The sequence below is a fragment of the Pterocles gutturalis genome, unplaced genomic scaffold (assembly GCF_000699245.1).
Source record: "Pterocles gutturalis isolate BGI_N339 unplaced genomic scaffold, ASM69924v1 scaffold9235, whole genome shotgun sequence".
NCBI classification, from domain to species: Eukaryota; Metazoa; Chordata; class Aves; order Pterocliformes; family Pteroclidae; genus Pterocles; species Pterocles gutturalis.
In genome coordinates, this window is record NW_010143418.1 from 14072 (window position 1) to 35559 (window position 21488).

The window sequence follows — 21488 nt, forward strand, 5'->3', positions numbered from 1 at the left end:
CGACTGGAGCACCTCCCATATGAGGACAGGCGGAGAGAGTTGGGGTTGTTCAGCCTGGTGAAGAGAAGGCTCTGAGGAGACATTAGAGCAGCCTTCCAGTACCTGAAGGGGGCTACAGGAGGGATTTGGGGGCACTCTTGATCAGGGAGTGCAGTGATAGGTTAAGGGGTAACAGTTTTGAGCTGAGAGAGGGCAGATTTAGATTAAATATTAGGAAGAAATTTTTCACTGTGAGGGTGGTGAGACACTGGAACAGGGTGCCCAGAGAAGCTGTGGATGCCCCATCCCTGGAGGGGTTCAAGGCCAGGCTGGATGAGGCTTTGAGTTGGGGGCACTCTTGATCAGGGAGTGCAGTGATAGGTTAAGGGGTAACAGTTTTGAGCTGAGAGAGGGCAGATTTAGATTAAATATTAGGAAGAAATTTTTCACTGTGAGGGTGGTGAGACACTGGAACAGGGTGCCCAGAGAAGCTGTGGATGCCCCATCCCTGGAGGGGTTCAAGGCCAGGCTGGATGAGGCTTTGAGCAACCTGGGCTAGTGGGAGGTGTCCCTGCCCATGGCAGGCGGGTGTAACTCCCTGATCTTTAAGGGCCCTTCCAACCCAATCCATTCTATGATTCTATAAACCTTGAAGATTGTACATGGGCAGTGAAGCATCCCTCATGACTTAATACAGGTCTATCTCTAGGCTCTTCCTTAGACCCACTAATCCATTCTTTACCGGATAGATGGTGATCAGGGCATACCGGAAAGCACTCAGTTGCAATAAAACCTAAAAGAAGTAGGCTGTGTTAGATCAACACTACCTAATCAAATTTATACTTCAGACACTTGAGCACTGCCCACAGTACCTCAGCACATAAAACTATTTACCTAAAAGATAAATACAGGAAATCAAAACAGGAGCCTATTGTCCTCTAACTGTCCTTTTACACACATATTGAAATGCCATAGTCACCAAGTGAGATTTAAGCCCACTAGAAATAAACTAGGGGAGAAGTTCAGAAAAGTAAAGGCTAGAGGATTAAAGTTTACACCGACTTGCTAATTGGACTTTCCTCCTGTTCCCATCCTAGCCTGCACCAGGGTCTCGTATCTGGCTGTAGTGATTGTTATCTACTCAGCTGACCTACAGGAATACAACTTGCCTGAAAGCTGTGTAATTTCTACTTCTTGAAGTGTAAAACTCAGAGAAGTCAATATACTGATTTTTTTTTGGTTGAGCTAGTTTAGATACAGCCCTTATACGGAGCAAATAGAACAGCCAACCATCTACCTACCTAAAGCTATCAGTGTTTGTTATTCAAACAAATTTAAAAGACAAGCTTGTTTTCTATTTCTATTTGTATCCTTACTTGAAAGAATACATGGAGCTCAGGATCAGATTAACACCATCACAAAATAATGCAAGCAACAGCAGCATAAGTAAGGTTAAATCCTGTATAATAACAAAACCTTCCGCAGATGAACACAAATCCCTTCACAGCAAGCATATTCTTGTGAGCAGTACTACTCACTGGTAGTGGTCAAAGCTTTTGCCCTGTATACCTGGAGAGCTGAATTTCAGATAGTTCTGAAAACTCAAGAAGTCCCACAGGAGTAATCTTGAGTTGTTCTTTGTAGTCATCCCCCCCAAGAGCACTCTCATAGTTACACCAATCCTGTTAACTCTCATATGAAGCTTTGCATAACAAAAAGGAAGAATATTTTAGAGGATGTGTATCCTGACTTCCTTCTTCTCCACAAATGCACTGTTTCATACAATGAGTTTATATTTAATGCATCTATGTATTTTTATTTTTTTATATATGTGCACACATATATACACAAACACACATGTATATACACACATATGACAACAAAGCACAGAAGGATTAGTAGGAAGTATTTGCCAAAAGAATTCTTTAAAAGTGTATTTTAAGAAGGGAAATCTGAAGCATTTTACCTGTTTTATAACTCTGTGATCTATATATATCCCTGAGTTCTTTCATAAGTCGATCTGAAGCCTGAACTGACCCAGAGACTGCACCCTGAAACAAAGAAAAAAAGACTCTAAATAAGAGAAAGTAATATTTACATCAAACAGCTTCATTTCCATCACAAAGTTACACTAACTGGAAGGTATAAGTATATATTAATTTCTGTATTAGCATTAGATTTTTTAAAAGTTACATATTCAAGTGAGCAAAGACCACTCAGAAGAAACAAGACACTCCCTCTAAAGCAGCACATTATTATATACTACTACATGGTATAGGTGATCCAAATTTTCAACCAAGGTACAGCGACAAACATATTTTTCTGTAAAGGAGTTCAATTTCTTGGTCATTTTTATTTCCAAGATGGATCCAGAGTACATTTCTATTAAGGAAATACTTCCTTTTACCTTCTGATCTTATGCACTGGAAAGAAGAATAAGACTAATCCTACAAACAAGCTTCTGCACATAAGGTTTAACTGTTTTCTCTGAAGTATATTTTCATTTGGTTACAAATAATAGAACAGGAGTTGGGAAGTATCCACCACAGAACACCAGCTTCTAGATGAAGTAAGACAAACCAATATATTTAGAAATGCAGAACAAAAGCAACACTATTATTTGCAACAGAGTGGAAAAAATCAGTCATCACCTACACAGAGGAATACTAAGGTAAGCAGAATTTAAAATACCAAAATATTTTGTTGTGATTTGTCACAGTTCTTGCGGTTTATGCAACCAGGGCAGAAACCTGTTCTGTTCTTTCAGAGCTCAGTTCTGTGTTATGCAGCATCTCAAAGTGACAGAAAAATTAGCATACAATTTCTGAACTGGGTATTTCAGCCTGATACACTTGGCTAAATCAAAAAAAGGAAAAAAAAATAGATACTTTTAAGTGACATGCATATAAATTATGACTGGCTCTAAAAGACCACAGTTACTGACAAACTAATGAGCATAGCAGTTATCAAGTAACTTATGTCTACTTATATCAACAATTCTGCACATATCCCCAATGCTGGCAGTTCTGTGACCTTGGTCTCAACTTTTGCCCCAATTTTCTGAGCTTTAAAAGTGACGATGGAACTTATTGCTCTCAAAAAAAATTAAAGTGTTTATTTAGAACAACATGATCACCAAAAGTACCTAGATTACTCTCTCCAGTTGAATGCCAAAGCTAGCAGGAAAGATTTTGATACTAAGTCTTAGATGTCACAGGATTACCCTGCTTATACCATTTTACGTTCAAGATTTTTTAGAAAACAGAGTTAAAAATTAGTGTTACAAGATTTAAAACTTGTAAAAGCAGTGAGGACTCCACAGGAAGTAAAGCAGCTACCACCCCGAGCCCCAACGCTACTTCGGCTTTCACTAGCAGTTTCCCAAAGGCGGACTATTCAATGAGACCCATGCAGTTCTCTGCCACTGCTTGGACTTCAGTCACTCCCCCTGAAATATAGGCTAATACATATGGCTCATAAGCGTAGTTTCAGAAGGGAAAAAACCCACAAAAAAACAAACAAAAAAGAGCACAAAGCAGCCCCCACCTAGAAGTACTGAATGACTAGTTTATGGGTCTGTTTTTCTGCTCCATCTAAAAATCTGAAGAGAGTTTCTTGTTTCCTTTCAGACACTATGAACATTTACAGACAGATCCCTTTTGGACAGAAGTGTCAGAGGAGTATTTCTGGAGGAATGTGAAGCAGCTATGACCATTGTTAATACCCGAAACATGATCCCTGCTTGCCTGAAGTCAACAGTGATATTATATGTTCTACAAGGTCTTAATTGTAGGATCAAATTATTTCTTAGTAAGGATGAAATATCCTCTCTCTTACGAGGAAAGGCTGAGAGAGATAGGCCTGTTCAGCCCAGAGAAAAGACGACTGAGAAGGGATCTCATCAACATATACAAATATCTAAAGGGAGGGTGTCGAGAGGATGGGGCCAGACTATTTTCAGTGGTGCCCAGTGACAGGACAAGAGGTAACGGGCACAAACTGAAATACAGGAAGTTCCACCTGAGTATGAGGAAAAACTACTTTCCTGGGAGGGTGACAGAGCACTGGAACAGGTTGCCCAGAGGTTGTGGAGTCTCATTCTCTGAAGATATCCAAAACCCACCTGGATGTAATCCTGTGCACCATGCTCCAGATGACCCTGCTTGAGCAGCAGGGTTGGACTGGATGACCTCCAGAGGTCCCTCCCAACCTCAACCATTCGGTGATTCAATATCAGTACAGTTACTTGATGCTAAAGCCTACACGTGCTCCTTTTGTCTTCTCTGATGAGTAGCATCCTATAATATGCTGAGCTTCACACTGTAATCTGTAGACTATTCTTTTAGGCTATTCATTTTCATATTCCACTGAATTTAATTATGCAGATGACTGAAATTCCACTAGTTTTTCTTAACGGACCAGTACTAAGAATCAACTCTGTAATTAAACATGCAAATAAAAGGCAACTCCTTTCATCTGATTAAACAAAAGCTACATAAAGACAGGGCTCCAGAGAAGTAATTTCTCAGTTTACTGAAGCCCCCGTCTATAGAGCAGCATCAGGTAGAGAAAGGATTTCTCCTCCTTTACCAGCAAGCGAATAAATTTTTATGGAAAAAATCTGGTTGTTTATATACATTATTTGCAGATTACTACTATTTATACCCTCTGTTTGCAGATTAGCTGGAAAAGAAGCACCACACTAGACAAGTTAACCATGTAGCGTTAACCACCATTCTCTGCAACCAACTGCTGTGCTTTCTCAGACCTGTACTGTGTTAAGGTTGAGACTCATGAATGTGTTGAGGCCACAAAAAAGAAGTGTCAAGATTTTCGCTTGTAATACCCTTGCTTCATTTCCTGTATTGCTTACTGAAAGAAGGAATTTTCTCACATTTTTCACAGAATATCAACCTCTAAATACAGGAAATTTAAAAACAAATTAGATTCTCAAAGGCATCCCTGTGAAAAACTAGTTTCCTCATTGCATCTTTATTTCCATCAAATTAAACTAATGAATTTCTGTATATAATGTTGGAAGCTTACCTTTGCATATGAAAATTTAAGTATCTTCTGCAGGGCAGTAAAATAAAAAGCAAAACTTAACACACCCATGTACTCCTGAGTGCCACAATAACTGCTGATATACTGAACTGGTATTTAAAAAAAAATAATCAATTTTAGTGTGTGTAACCTAGCCTGAGTAGACTTTGTCTAACAGTTTTTTCCACCCTTTCTTCCAAAGAGTTTCTGTTTGGGCTGCCCACTCTAACTTATACAGCAGTATTAAATATAGTTACACTTGCTACTCTAAAGAATCAATAGACTTCAAACCAGTAATCTATGATCAAGAGAAAGAGGCTAGCAAGCTTAACCTAAGAAGTTTACACAGGAGCTTACTTCACATGCTCGGAACTACCCTTGGAGGAAGCTGAAGAGGAAGCCTGCAGAGATTAACTGCTATACCTGACAGTAATCTTAACACCAAACACCACTGCTTTGAAACACAAAGTTCATTCTGATGTGTCACTTCTGGTTTTTAACTACTGTTAAAGTGCAGTTTAGAAGAGAGCACTATGTTCATCACACCATGGCAGTAGAGCAGTGAGTTCAGTTTTGACTATAATGGTACTAAAATTTAACTTTCAATAACTTGCTATATGCAAGTTTTAACTTCAAAGACCAAATTCAGATATAAATAAATGAGTATCCTGGAAAAGTGGGATTTACCACTCAAAGGGAGATAAAGCTCCCAATTCTCCAGTTGTGAGATCAAGACTTACTAGTTGCAACTGCCTTAGAAATAACTGGTCTGTCATGGAATCTGATGGGTACCTGCCCTGTGGGGTTGATGGCAAGAGGAGAAATCCACAGCCATTTGATCTGTAAACAGAACAAGTTAAAAGAGCCGCCAGACAAGCTCCAAGTGACTTTTTTTCCTATTCAGTGCACAAATAGGCACAAAAAGCCTCACTTGATCATCCTCTCCTGTACAAGCATACTTGCGGTTCTCCAGAACAATGAGCAGACAAGCTGGAGAAATCCCTGCTACAGGAGGTAAACATTTATGTGGCCAAGAAGCCATTTGCTGAGAAGCGCAAATACTAGAAATACCTGTTGCAGGAATTCCCAGAGCCAAAACTGTTGCACATGAAAAATTTTCATGAGATGCACCACTATAAGCTTGTCCTGTTCTCAAACTCCTCCCCCTAAGGACGTGTTTCTGCCAGTGTCGGAAATGCGAAACTTTGGTCCGAGTCAGTATAGGCATTTTCAGAAGTGTTTTTATCCTTAATTAGCATTTTAGTGCGAACGTACACATTTGAGTGAAATGCTTTCTAGAACGATTAAGCAACTTCTAAGAAAACTAAGGCTTCAGAACTGAGCTTCTACATTCTCAACTCAGTAGGGCACATCTAACTGTGCAGAAATCAGCACAGTACACGCCACTGCCCTGCCTGTCTGTTGCGCCAAGTCTCCAGAGATACGAGGTTTTGCAGCCTCAGCTTTTCTCCTTGACATTTTTTTTTCACCTTCCATGCCTCCAAACACCACCACATCTGCTCTTTAAATGAGTTATCTGAGGTAGGAGGTGCCATTCACTGCAGTTTTAAATCCAAAGACTGTATTATCTGTTGTCTGTATAATAATAATAGAATCACAGAATCATTAAGGTTGGAAAAGACCTCAAGGATCATCAAGTCCAACCCAACACCACCTAAATGATCAGAAGAATACTGTCACACATCAAAACAGTACTGTAAACTGCCTCACTCACAACACATTTCAGACAATTCAGCCACAAGAACAAAAATTACCGGCTAAAACAAAACACAAAAAAGGGAAACTTCTCCAAGATAATAAAATAAAATCTAAAGTGACCCAAAAAGAGAAAAAAATGTAAATTTGCTCTACTGTCACTGAACTTTCTCAGTATTTGTGCAGAAGTACCATTAATTCCTGGAAGTTAAAGGAGATTCATACTCACTTCAAGGGTTAGACTGAAAATGGAAATGACACCTCTGACTTCATAAAATCTGAAGATGAAAGTAGATACATATGAGACTTCTAAATGAAGGTGCATAAACTCCTCAGAAATGGAAAAAACTAAGCATTATCTAAATAAGAAAAGCATTAATCTCTAAAATTACTGTGTGAGGAGAGACCTCTGAAAAGCAAGCAGCAGCAAGTTGTTAAATATCTGAAGTTAATGATTCCAGTTCAAAGACCTTTTTTTGTTCCTTAGTAAGCAAGTGGTTCTTTAAAGTTATTACAATAAGAGGAGGATTAATTCTTGCTCCAAGTTACATACTGTACCGTAAGCCAAATTTAAGTTTATTTCCTGATGCTGGCAAGAAGAATTGGATTAGGAATATTGCCAAGGAAGAGAACTAGTTCACAAAATCAGTAGACACATACTCTCAACTTGTATAAAACACACAAACCCTAAAAACCCCTATGACAAAAACCTTGAGGAGCAGAAAAAAATATCTTTAACCTGTTAAGAATATGTGAGAACAGGGTTGAATGCACTCCTTATGGAAAAACCTTTAGGATGAACCATTATCTTCAACCTGCCCGTTAGCCAAGGGGAGAGAGGATGACCCACGGATTTGGGCCAAAGAACAAGTAAAGAAACTCAAAAGTCTTCTGGTTGCACTGGGCACTAGTTAGAGCCCTGCATTAGGATTCACCTTCCCTCCTCCAACAGCAAGCATGTAAGTGGCATTGCTCTGTTTTACCTTCCTCTGCTGAGGAAACAAAGTAAACCACAAGAGCTGTGTACTTTGCCTGAAAACCAGATGATGTTTAGCCACCACATTTAAGTTTGTGAAACTCACACTGTTCCTTAAGAAAATCCACTGGAAAGGGCTGTAAAGATTTAAATTTTGCTTTGTGTTAGGATACTGAACCAATCCTGCTATCTTAGAGCACATTTAACATGTTCTATTAAAAGCCCCATGATTTAGTAGCACTTAATACCCCTGTAAGCTGCCAGGTTAGCTCTTTCCTAGGTCAGTAGTGCAGCTATAGTTTTCAGTTCTCAGGCACTTAAGAGTAAAGCCTCACGAGTCCTTTGAGAAATTATTTAAGCAGCGCAGCTATTTCTGGTGACCCACAAAAATACCACGGTTTCTCAGCAGCAGTTGGATCCCCTGTTCCTGTACTCAGCTGACCTTGTTTATGCACCAGCACCAACAAGACAGACCATCTTGGCACAAGAAACAGCTATTATGTAAATGGAATCTGCTGTTGTCAAACAAAAAACCAGCAGTGTTCATTTCAGCTCCACAAGACGTGGAGGGAAAAAGCAAAAGGAAAAGCAGTATTTGCTAAATGGGAACGAACCGCAGTTTTAAGAGGCTTTCCACCTCAAAGAAGAATTTTTGACACTGCAAAAACCTTTTTTCAGTTCTACCAAATTTTTATAAGATGGTAAAGCACACCATGCCTTTCAGGCTGCAAGGGGACTTATTTTATTTAACAACTAAGGAGTCTTTACCATTAGGTCCAAGTCATAAATACAGAAATATACAGAACCTCAATAGACATCTTCTCAAACTCCGAACAAACATTTAAGTTTGAACAAAACCGGTAGAGTGACCATTGCGTTTATGGTTAGTCAAGACTTAAAACAGACTTGACTATACAGCAAAAGCAGTTTGGCACCTTACCTTCACCTGCTTTTAAAATACTGAAATGCTGACCAGTTTGGGGTTTTTTTATTTAAGTTTGGTTTTTGGGGTTTTTTTGGGTGGTTTTTTTTGTATTTGAGGGGAGGAAGGGGGGGTGTTTTTTTTTTAAGAGGTGATCTTGACTGTACACTTTCCTTCAGACAGCCTGACAGGCAACTATTGAATTCATACACAAATCCAGGAGCAGTCTCCTCTAGCCCACAGAACCTAAGTCTGAGGTATGTTAGACCGTTTTGCACTCAAGTCATATTACAACAGCACCAGGGCAGAAGCAGAAGATTTGCAGTTGAAGAACTCTGACAGAAGTATTTCTATTTTATTTCCTTTGCAAAGCAGATGGCTACAAAATAAATCTCTTCCAAGTTACAGTGTCAGTAATCAAGAGGAAGAAGTTTTTTTCTAAACTAGATAAAGTTATTTAGGCCAGCAGTTTATGACAAGAAATAGTCAAGATTCTGCTAACTAAAGGATCCATTTCCTCAAATTCTTATGATAACTGGATCTAGAAGGAGTGCATGAAATACCCATGCCTTGGCTAGCACCGAGCACTTTGAACGTACATTGCTACAAATCAAAAGATGTTTACAACAGCAGTTCTCTTGAATCTAATATAATTTTTAAGTGCAACTTAGGCTTTTTAGAAAGTATTTACTGGAAAAATCATCACGTATAAGAAACAGAACAAAGCTGGTTCCTTGGGCAAAAGTCCATGTGTTGCCTGCATACCAACCCTAAATCTTATTCCTTTCCTAAATACTTCCAGGTCCCTCCCCTGTACCTAACTACTGCTCACATCCTCAACTATTTGCTTAAAGAGAAATAGCACATCCTGTGTCTGGACACGATCTACGTGTCTGCTGCTGTGCCAAACAGCATGTAAAAACTTACCGCCTCACACAGTAGAGGGCACCCATTTAAGCACCTTCTTTCTGTACGGGTGGCTTACGAATATTTTAGAACCCTCACCTTTGGGTGAAACTGGTCATGAACAAAAGTAATGAATTTCACGTATTACACATTTTAAGCCTCTGTGAAACTGAAGTTTTTATTTCTTTGAAAGCCAGGGTAAATAAAATTAAAGTTGTATGACATCATCATTTCCTTCTACACAAATCTTTAAGAAGCAGAAGCTTCTCTGGAACTTGGCGCTCAGAAATTTATAATAAAGTTGCAGAGCTGCTGAAGGCCCCTTGCTTTATGTTTGGAAAAAAAAAAGAAAAAAAGAAAAATCAGTCATTTCCTATTGGCATAGATATTACTGAAAAACAAACTCGTGCATAAAGCAGATTTAAAGCACAAATTCCTGGGTTTACTAAGCATATTAAGTCACCCATGACTTTTAATGCAGTCATTTTTATATGGCTTTGTTATTTTAATAAAGGCTCAGCAACAAAACTCGTGCTTACAACCTAGATGCTTTCTGCTGATTCTGCAAGGAAGACTATTGTTTGTTACAAAGGCAGCCAGCAAGAGACAGACGACCAAATACATACCTCCGGAAATTAGACAACCAGTTAAACACCATCATCAAGTGTGAAACCTAGGTTTGCATGTAAGAGTTGACTCTAGTGAAAAGCCAAAAGATGCTTCTTCAACCAAAATGCCAAGAATAGCCCAACCCAGTTTGACAAAAGAAATTATGACAGCGTTCTCCCAGACTGAATGGGAGTGCTTTGGAGTTGGTTTTGTGCCTCTGTGCGATGTGGCTGACAACTCACTTCCTGTGCCAAAGATTTTGACGAAAGGTCAGTCCATTTACTACATTACCTTGGAACTTCAGCTGGCCTATTCACATTTTTCCAAAAAGAGCTATTTGGGTACCATAATCTGACACATTTGTCCTATGTATGCTGGAAGTCAGCTACAGGTTAATTTATGTCTAGGTGCATAGCAGTAGGCTTTATTTGCTGAAAACCATTTCTATCTTAAAACCAGAAGTACTGCAAAGAAAAAAAAACAAATCTCTAACTCACATTTAAGTGATCTTGCCTTTGATTTTTTCTGATTTTTTCCAAGATTGCAAGGTTCTCTTTTTCAATGCCTTCATCCTCGGATTTCTTCCCATCAACTGGTTCCTCCTCCTTCATATCATAGTGATCCAGATCTTCAATGTCCTACAGGATAGAGGAAAATTCACCGTAAATAACTTAGCTATGCTCTTCGTTCAATTAAAATCCTCTGCAAGGGCATTTAGGGATACAGTCGCAAACTTCACAGCACTGTATTAGTGACTGCTGGATGCCACTTCTATTTTGCTCTTAACTTCACTCTCTCAGCCAACAGTATTCACTGGAGGGGTAGGGAATGTCCACAATACAATCAAGACCCAAATTCACAACGTGTTTCTGGTCAGGGAAACAAGCACAATAACACCTCAGAGAAGTTAAGACTGTAGTGAATCAGCCCATTAAAGTAGGCAGAAAACAGGAAGCTAAGGCATTTTCAACTGGGCTTGAGAATCCAAAAGTACCCAAAGTTAGGGTGTCTCCAAGATGTTTCTAAAAGCAGACTCTGTTCAATTGCAATCCTAGCTATATTACCCTTCTGCTAAACAATGATTAACATAGCTGGCAGGGCTGCAGCAACCCTTCAAGGAAGTTAAATATTAGAAAGCTATGTGTACTTTATTCAAGGGGAACATTTCAGCTGAAGATTAGATGCAGCGATTTTGGAATTAGGATACGAGAAAAAAATTGTGTGGTCAAGTACTCTGATCACACAAGCCAACATTTCAGTTCCAAGTTCTAGACTAAGACACTAAAAAAAAATCTTTCACTCTGTATTCTGAGATGGGACTCTCCTGTTGCAGAGGAGCACTCTGAACTTAAGACAACTGCCTGCAAGATGATTCAAGTGCTATTTGTGAAGAGGATGGGAAGGCTGTAACTACCTTGAGATGAAAAGGAAGCACTGTATCAGCCACACCAGCAAGCTACTAGTAGACAACTACCAGATATGCTCCAATATGCAGTGCTCTACCACACCTATGGCTACTCTATGCACCATCTGTTTGCATGGCAGAAAACCTGGCCATAAATGCAAATTCAAGGATGTTTTACATAGTAAGAAACACATCTATCCGGTGCCTTTGACACCACTTTCCTCCAACTGTAACAGACTTTAGACTGAGTATTCTTTAAAATGGTCATATTTCTCAAAATAATGATATAGTTCTAGGAACCATAGAAGCTGCTTTTCAAGAAATTGGGTGAGATTACAAGTTGAAGGTCTCAGTGCCACACACAATGCCACGTGACAGCTTACAAATAATGAGACATGATAATTTTTTTGTCTGAAGTAACCCAAACAGAGCGCAAAAGGCTAGTTACAAGTTGGCAAGCAACAACAGTCTTCTGCCAGCAGGATGTGGGAGTGTACATACGACCTTTACAGAAACTCTGACTCCAATAAATGTGGTCTGGACCAGGATAAATATGGTGTAAGAGAAGCTGCTTCAAATTAATTCCAGAACATGGGTAACATTTAGATCATTTCTAAAGGAAAACTTTCTACCCAAAGAACAAGTTGTTCATTCATACTACACACCTGCTTCATTAAAAATCTAAATCTGAAGGGAGTCAGAATAGTTCTCCTCTAATAAGGCTATTTAGAATGGTTTAAAAAGCAAGCATCTTGGAGCTACTCTAACATGGTGTAGAAGTCATTGAAAAGGGTGGTTTTCACACAGTAAAAAGTTGATTAAAAGGAGCACCGTGTTGCCAGACAGTGACATAAAACCCTTCAAGTTTAGCATGTCTGTTTCGGATGTCCTTCTGTTTCCTCCAATGTATTACAGTTAAAAAATAACTCACCTGTCTAATGAGTCAGCAAACTGATTTACTCTTAGCCAGTCTGCTTCAATTTGGGAGGCACTTTTGACTGTATCACAGCCAGTTCATATGCTGCTTGACATAGGAGTTGACAACGCAAACTTACTGATTTGGCACACAACGTTATGTATTGTTTGACTAAAGCACAAACAGATGTCTGATCCTCTGTATCCAAATACCTCTCAGCTGAGATCTAGGCTTAAGAAGAAAATTTCACTAGCTTTGTGGTTGAAGTGAAAGCTGACATCAAGGTAAACACACAAATTTTTAATGATCTTTTCTGGTGAACTCTAGGGATATTACACTTTACAGTTTGGCCTAATAATTAGCCAGCCACTGCAGAGCCAAATTCCAGAATTCTACTAGATTAGGATAACAATCTCGTATATACACATACTTCACCCATATCTTCTTCTTCCTCCTCCTCTGATGTAACTTCTTCTGTTGTTCCATTCTGCAATACAACAATAACGCTTCTGTATAAATTATGCACACTTTCCTTTCTTTCAAAAACAGCAAGTCTGCTATCCAAGAGAAAGCAGTATATGTGAAAGTTACAGTTATCAAGGTCTGCAAAGGAGTGAAATTTAATGTGAAAGATACACAAAGATGCCTTCCTGTAGTATGACTGTGAAGAGATTTTTGCATGAAACAAAGATACAAAGAATGTCACAATCTCGCATTAAGTCCTAAGTGGAAACTTAAGATTCAGACACAGATATCCTCTTCTGAGACAGGGACGAATGCAATAAGTCAAGTGGGTTGTAACTCATGATCTCTTAACCATGAAATGGGATTGTGGCTCTGACTAGAATCCACACGCATGCTGGACATTGAAAAACAAAAACAACAAACTCTAGATGTCTAAAACTTAACTTCTGTGCAACAACTGCTATCATCATATAGCCACTGTTATTAGATTATTTGATAAAATACCAAATCAACACATTGATTTCATTTTTCATGGCTTTACATTTTAGGATACAACTTCAAGCTCAGGAAGTTTGTGCTGCAGAAGTACTCAGGACCATTCTGATATGCTTGTGCTCTGCTTACTCTTCCTTTGGCAAAGAAGGAATGCCACTGCTGTAGACAATGCATGGGACTAGATGGATCTTTGATATGACTTACTTATTTAACTCGCAAATTATCTGACATTTCTGGCTAAGAAACATTCCGTGAGTTTGTTTTCGAGTTTCAGAGCATAAGCAAGACTCCAGCAAAGGTACTTTCTAATATTACAGACCTATTGCCTTACAGTTGCACTGCTATGTGGGTGGCTGAGAGAAGAGACCTATAGGATTACAGTTTGGCACATAACCAAAATTAAGCAAGTTATTTGTCATTACTATAGCACTGTCACCACAGGAAACCATCTGTTACGCTACAGGAGTTTCTAGACATTATGTCATCTTAACATGTATAAGCAAAAGAAGATACCATAAGCTTATTAAAAATACAAAAAAGAACAGCTACTGTCAGTTACCAGTTCTGTTTTCAGAACAATACAAAATATTTCGGTTAACCACAACATTTCACAGCCCTTTACAGCTCTTAATTTGTCAAGTGCACAAAAAGTAAACAAGGCACCTCAGATACTCCCTACCCAACACAGCATATGGTCTTGATAACCCATGTCTCTGCAAGGGACTGAAGAAGTTGGAAAACATCAACAGTAGTCCATCCAAGCACACACGACAAAACATACTTTTCAAGAAAAAGCAAGTAAGTGTTTAATCACATTTACTTTTCAGAAAAAAGTAAATTTGGGAAGCACTAGGAATCCCCAGCGTTGGCTTGAACAGTGTTTAAGAGAGAATTAAACTGACAGCACTGGTATTGCATACACACCTTTGAATGATACAGAAACTCCAAACGAAACTCTGTAATATTACCACATCATTATTAAACAAAATTCAGATTGAGGACATTGCAAAGCAACAGTGCTTCATATCTCAGTTCTGGCTTACGGAAAACTTCAGTAGTTCCCACCATCTTGTTTCTTGGAGTTGAAAAAACAACTCCTTCACTGCCATAAGGAGGTGTCCACAGCTTTTTAATTTACCTGTCCAGCTGGCAATGGCTGATCTAACATTTCAACATCTGGATGCTGAGGAAGATTATATAATCTGCAGAGGTCACATATTAATCGCTTCAGTTGCTGAAGAAGCTATGAAAAAAGAAAACATGGAAACATCTACTTAAACCAAAGCACAGAACAATATATTTAGCATTTCTTCACCTGTTGGTACTGAACTTCCAGTCAGTGTACAGCATTTAAATCTGCATGCACTGGAATAAAGTTTAAAGACCCCTCTTTTTCTCTGTAGTCACTAATAAAATCTCTACAATGGCAAACCAAGGACATGGCAAGTTAAAGATGGCTCCCATTCATCTCCTCATGTCAAGCAAAGAAAACCATGAGCAAAAGAATAATCTGCCCTGGCAGCATCATCCATCCCCGCCACAGGTGTCTCAGCCACTAGGGAATAATCCAATGGTCATATTCCATGAGATGGTCCATTGCAGTTTCCTAGTTTAAAGAACCATATCTTCAAAAAACCAAGGAGGAACAGTCTGATTCTCCACATCTGGAATCCCTTTCTGGGGCACACCAGTGAGGCACTAGAAGGAGGACAAACACTGTACAAGGCACAGAAATCAGCCAGCCTCTGAGCTAGAGCTCAAGTAACCTGCTTGCTATGTCTTGTATTGAGTTGAGGTACAACCCAGCACCGATTTCTGCTTCCAACTTTCAGCAGTACTTTGACTGTGTTCTGTTAACTGTAAAATACAGAACATTTTTCACTCCCTGTAATGCTATCCAGAAAATAAATTTAGTTCTGCAAACAGAGAAACATTAAGCTTGCGTCTTGATTAACACACTCATTAATTGGATTTCCACAGCTCTTAACCTTCTCTCAGCAGCCCCGGATTCCTAGTTAAAGCCAAGACCATAAAAGACTACTACATAGCTATGCGAAGACCTTGAAAAGTTATGTCAGAAAAACAATGAAAGGACTGCAGAACATTTGCAAAATGGTTAATACATCATTATTTGCAGAATAACACACTAGATGAAGCTTGCAAAAAGTTACACATCCATTTACCAACTCTTCTTCCAGATACCAAAGAGAGTTTGTCTTGCCACTTGTAGAAGGCAGAGTGCAAGACAGCCATTCCTGTACACACATCCTTCAGCACCACTAGCAGCAATGCCTGGAGCAGCAACCCTCACTCCCCTGGAAGCATCTCTCCATAAAGGAGGGAGACTGAGGCAATGTTGCCTCACCCAGGGTACAGCATAGGCTGTGTTATCCCAAGAGAATTATACCTGTACAACACTACTTGGTGTTTGTATACCGTATTTCTTAAAATACACAATAAATTACTTAAGAAAAACTTAGTCACTCCAAAATATTCTACATGTCTAAAGCTCTGCTATTGGCCTGTTTAAATGCTCTTACCTTACCCTACTGCAAGTGAAAATTCAGGCTCTCCGGGGTTAAAAACTCATTTCCAAGCCCAAATCACTAGCAGTAATAAGCATATGTTGCCCTTATGCTATCTGAAAGCTTCTGAGCTTTTCCCTTCTCCAGCAGAATTCAGCGTTCCTGTTCAATAGGAATGTTATTTACTGAGAGGCCATGAACTGACATACCAGCCTGCATTACACAAATCACAACGTTCTGTACTATCACACCACGTTTGCTGTTTCTCATCATTCATCACAGTCACCCTTAACTCAAAAATAAAGCAGATGACACCAAAAGAACTGGTGGATCAGCAACACATTTCTTGAAAGTCTATACATGAGATGCGACAGTTTGTGTTGCCAGAAGCTTTCCGTAACAATCACAATTCTCACTTTTAAGACTCTACATGTGTTTGAAACCTCCTGGGTGTCTGAAACATCTTCTAGCAGGCAAAAAGCAGCTTAATCAATCAAAAAGTTGACATATAGAGCCACGGGTCTTAGAACTATTATTCTTGGTATTTGTAAGATGCTTAAAGTTGCACCGCTACATGTTTCGTTAAGAAAATTACTCTCTGCGCAAACAACACGGCCTCATGCAGAGCTGGAGCACAAGCTATCAAATCTCAGTAACTGTAATTTTTTCCTCGTAGTTACGTAAAGCTAGGCAAGCCATTAATTTGTTTACATCTGATATGAAGCATACAAAATATTCTAAATAGTGGAGGAAGAATACCATCACCAGCATTTAGCTAGTCCAAAGCTTGGAAAAGCAGATGAACACAATACTAGATGTGTCTCTGCAGAAAGAGGGAGTAAGGGCTGGGAAAAGAGGTAAGAACTGCTTCCTGCCCTGCTTCCTCCACTCCCCATCCTCTTCATGAGAGGTCCTGTCACCTGAATTGAAATTCAGAAGGAATGTTTGCAGCCAGGACCTAACACATTGTAAGCTCCTCTCATTTCCTTCTGAGCGCAGCACCACTGGGAGGTACAGCGGCACTCTCAAAGCAACAAACCGCTGGCATAGCCTGGACCAAACCCCACAGGGGCTGTGCCTGAAGAGGTGTCTCCCTGCCTCCAGCAGCACATTTCCACCTTCCCATTTGCAGGGGCACCAGAGATCAATGACACAACCATGCAGCAGCCTACAAGCTTCGAGGAAGATCAACTCCTGATGTGCTTCATCAGCACATAAGCACTGATTTCACCACAAAGGGGGAGGTAGGAACGCGCGGCCGAGAGCAGGGACCCCCCCTTCCTGGAAGCAGTCTACACTTCAGGGTTAGCTTAATGCAACTGTCAAACTGCGGTTTCACTTGTATAGCTAAGTTGCTTTACTTGACATCAGTTTGTATGATCTCCAGAGGTTGGGGCAGACCAAGAGGCTGATCCCATCTCTACAACCCTTCTTCCTTATCACTATGTTTTCCTGCACAGGAATTCATTTCACACCCTTGATCCTTCTGCAGTGAATCACCATCATCATTATCCATTACACTCTGCCCAAATGTATGAAAAATCCCAGGTTAAATTTGGGCTGAAAGGCACATCTGGAAGTCATCTGATCCAATCCCCTGCTCCAAGCAGCACCTAGCATGATTTGGTATGTGCTAATGGTACATGAATAGACTGTACCAAAAGAGACGGCAGATTTCTGCCATGTATTAATCATTTAAATGTATTTCCAGGCTAACTTCACATGCTTAGCTAATGTAAAATGAATGCTTAACACAAATGCTTTGCAGCTACCGAAGAAAAGTGGGCTATCAGTAGACCAACAGTTTCCCTGGAATACAAACTGCCTAAAGCAGCAACTAACTAGCTACCAGAATGCATAATGCACAGGGCATTAAAGCAGCAACGTAAATAGCGTGCGTAAGGTGACCAAATACAATGACAAATTTATAAACTAATGATACTGATTATAAGTAATATAAAAATAACAACAAAATATAAAAATACAATATCTACATCTATAATACAACTTTTAATGCTTCAGGAGCTCTGAGAAGTTGGTAGTTCTTATGGACACCATAACGCTGGTTTAGAACACAAAAATCTCTCAGAATTTTTTATTTCCTGGGTTAACATCTTATAAATCTGAAAACAGTTTAGAACAATCTTTCTGAAACTTAACCTACACTAGGAGGCCTTTCTATGCATTAAGAGACCTTTCTAATGCAGTAGGACAGCATTAACAATTTTAGGATATCTTTAATGATATTAATATACTGCTAGGTTCACTGCAAAGCACCTTGTTTTCCAATTGCTAAGAAACACGGGCTGAAGAAATACAGTAAGTATACACACTTATTCTTCTACATGTACCTATCTACATACATATAAACACACACTACCTATATAAAAATAAATAAATGAATCAATGAATCTTAGTCTAGCACTGAAGGAAACTGTTGAAGGAAGACACAAGAAACAGAGGGAAGAACTAACTGTCGTTTGGAGTACGACCACTGCTTAGCAGTGAGGTAGTAGTCTGTGCCAGGAACTGGCCTCGCACACCTTCAGCAGCTTTGGGTGGTTTCAGAAAGCAAAGCGAAGCTGCTTCCTGCATTTTGTCTCCATGATCTCCAACACACAATCAGTTGGTGCTGCGTTGGCAGTTTGCAAGGGCCGACATTCTTTCCTGAAATGCCACTAAATCGAAATTCTTAATACAGAAGTAGCATGCTTAGGGACAACATCTTAGCCAAGTTGTATACTTGGATAAAGTGTTACACTTCGGCCAGGAATTCTACACTTTTTAAGTCTTCCATGCAAGCCTTCAAAGTTTGGGGAGTATGAGCTGCCCATTCATTCATAACTCCATTTCACTATTGTCTTTAAAAAGCAAACCTCCAAATCATGTATAATTATATTTCATAACCCACAAAGTACGATTTGAGACTTTAGACTTTCAACTCTAACTTCCATGACATTAAACAGAACAACAAAATTGATGTACAATTTATCTTTTGCATTGAACAACCACTAGAAGGCAGCTGTCAGTTTCTGTTACCTACCAAGTCCAAGCCAATGCTGATTTTCAGGATCTGAAAAGGAATTCAGGAGACACTAGGGGTCAGAAAGAATTCTGTAGTCCCTTCATCTGATGACTGGAACTTGTTCTCTACGAACAGTCAAGCAGCTAAAGCCTCCAAACCTAATGCTACCTATGCTGATCATGTCCTTAACAACCTTTCAACATTTTTGGTGTTTTGAGGAATTTTCATACCAAAAAGCACCATCCTGATGCCAAGGTAAGCAGCACAGTTTCAGACCCATGGAAGATTTTCCAGGAAAAATGTGAATGATTTTAAAATAGGAAAAACAGCCCTGTCAAACTTTTCTGCCTGAAGAGCCTGTTCTTCAGCTTCCCAAATAGCTGATACTTGTCAAAAGCTACAAAGTACAAAGAGCAGAGTAATACCAAAGAACTTTAAATCAGAGTACATGTGCTGGCAATGCTTTTAGCACATGTTCGCGGTGCTCAGCTGAGCTCCTAGAACAATCCAATGCAACTTCCCATTCAAAATTTGACTGTTCCAACAACTATATGAGTTTGGAGCAACATGGCACAAACGATCTTTTAGCTGCAATACATTAAATGAAAACTGGTTTGAAACATTCTGAAAGTCTAAACTGATCTAAATAAGTTTTTAGGAGATAGCATGATAAATCAGAAGCCTCTGGATTTCTACAGGTAGTTCCTCATGTCTTCCCACCCTACTCCGAGAAGTCTGAGTTGCCACTCCCATCTGTCTTCATCTGGGCATAACATGATGTGGGGTGGATTCCTGAGAAACCAACAGGCCATCCACAGGTGTCTATTACATCAGCCCATCAGCTTTCACATGGGCAAGTACAATCTTGATACCAGAAGCTGTTTTCTTACACCGTGCATAAGCAGACTATGTGCGTATGCAATTCAGCAGATAAAGCCTTCTACCCTAAGAAAGAAAACCTGTAGGTAGTTAAACATAGGAAATACCTTGTTTAAAACCTTTATTTTGAAGCCACTAGCCATACTCACTTCAAGCCGGAAAACCTTCTGAAGAGTGTATTTACGAAAAAAGTTGATTTGGCCACATTCTCTGCTACTATACTCTCATATGCCTTTTCAGGCAGAAGTCACAAAGACTAAGAGACCTATAACACTCTACTAAATGTAGTTCAGTCTAAAGTTTAGGTTGTAAAAAGAAAATACACAACTGATAGGTATGTCTCCTGTAATAAAATCCAACACAATACATTTAAACACTAATGTTCCTCTGCAATGCCCTTTTGTTTTCAATTACAGTAAGGCACATGAAGACTCTCGCTTGTTAATTTTCTAATTATTTCTGCTAGAACTCAAATGCATCCTAAATATTCTTTAGAAAAAGAAATTTACACATCCTTATTGAAGGTCAAGTATGCTTGTTAATGTGACAAGTCTAAATAAACACCCAAAACAACCAGAACACTTGCTCACCAGAGTATTGCTCTTCTTAATATCTTCTAAACGCTCTAGGACTGAAGTCAGGTTTGGGTCATCTGATTCTACAAACCATATTGGTGATGAAGAAGGGTAAGACTCCTGTTAAAAAAAACAACACAAAAGACCCAACAAATAAATAAATAAACAAAAATCCCATAAAGCTTTTAAAACTCATTCAACCCCAAAATTTCACAACACAGTACTAGCATCAAATTTTATCTTACTCTAGGTCAGGTAACATAGAAGCTTTTAACACAGCTTTTTTAGGCAACGCAAGAGAAGCTGTAAGAAATCCAGCCAACTGGTTCTTCTAGTATTCCATCCTATTTTCATCTTGATCAGATGAAGGACACAAATAAGAAACAGTGCTGAAAAGTTTAAAACCCTGGGGGCGGGTGGAATAGGAGGGACAAATTCAGAAATGCAGTACAGGTGATTATTAACCAAAAAAAATAGGATCACAAGTGGTACACATCAAAGACTAAAACGATATTGATGCAGATTTTTTCATAAAAATACAGATTCTTCCAAATAAAAGCTGTGAAAGCAGCAAAACCTGGTGTCTTTAGATTTCCTCCTCTAACAGGATTGCTCAAACTGTTCAAATCCCCTGCCTTGGAGAACAAGTTAGTGGGCAGATCATGATGCAAAAATCTGCAATTCTACCTTTCTACCATCAAGGCTCATACAGGACGTTCCTTTTTGAAAGATTTCTCAAACAATTATTGCATATAACCCTATCAAGGAAGCTTACAGAATAACTTTGTTCCATCAATAGAGTCCTACAGTTCTTAGGCAGGTGCCAAAACACATCCTAGTGACAGTGAGGTCCAAGGGGTTCACAGGATTAGAAGAATACTCCGTTTTCCAGAAAAAAAAAACCATGGTTAGGGCACATACAACACATGGAGCAGATGCAGCCCACAACCACTCACACAATCCATGACAAGTGATATTTCTGTTACTAAGCTGCCACAGCACACAGCCCTTAGGTAAACAGAAGTCCTTTACCTCTTGTTTAGACATTTCAA

General features: G+C 39.3%; 1 protein-coding gene across 1 annotated transcript in view; it reads right to left on the bottom strand.

The window, feature by feature from the left end:
- UBE2Q2 (ubiquitin-conjugating enzyme E2Q family member 2) overlaps positions 1-20556 on the bottom strand; it is a gene marked incomplete at its 5' end in the record, with an annotated part of 34104 nt that extends 13548 nt beyond the window's left edge. The window contains 5 exons of the mRNA XM_010084727.1: positions 1946-2030; positions 10649-10789; positions 12903-12959; positions 14571-14675; positions 20452-20556. Coding sequence (XP_010083029.1) covers positions 1946-2030; positions 10649-10789; positions 12903-12959; positions 14571-14675; positions 20452-20556 — 493 coding nt within the window. The remainder of the gene's footprint in view (positions 1-1945; positions 2031-10648; positions 10790-12902; positions 12960-14570; positions 14676-20451) is intronic.
- Between the last annotated feature and the right edge of the window lie 932 nt (positions 20557-21488).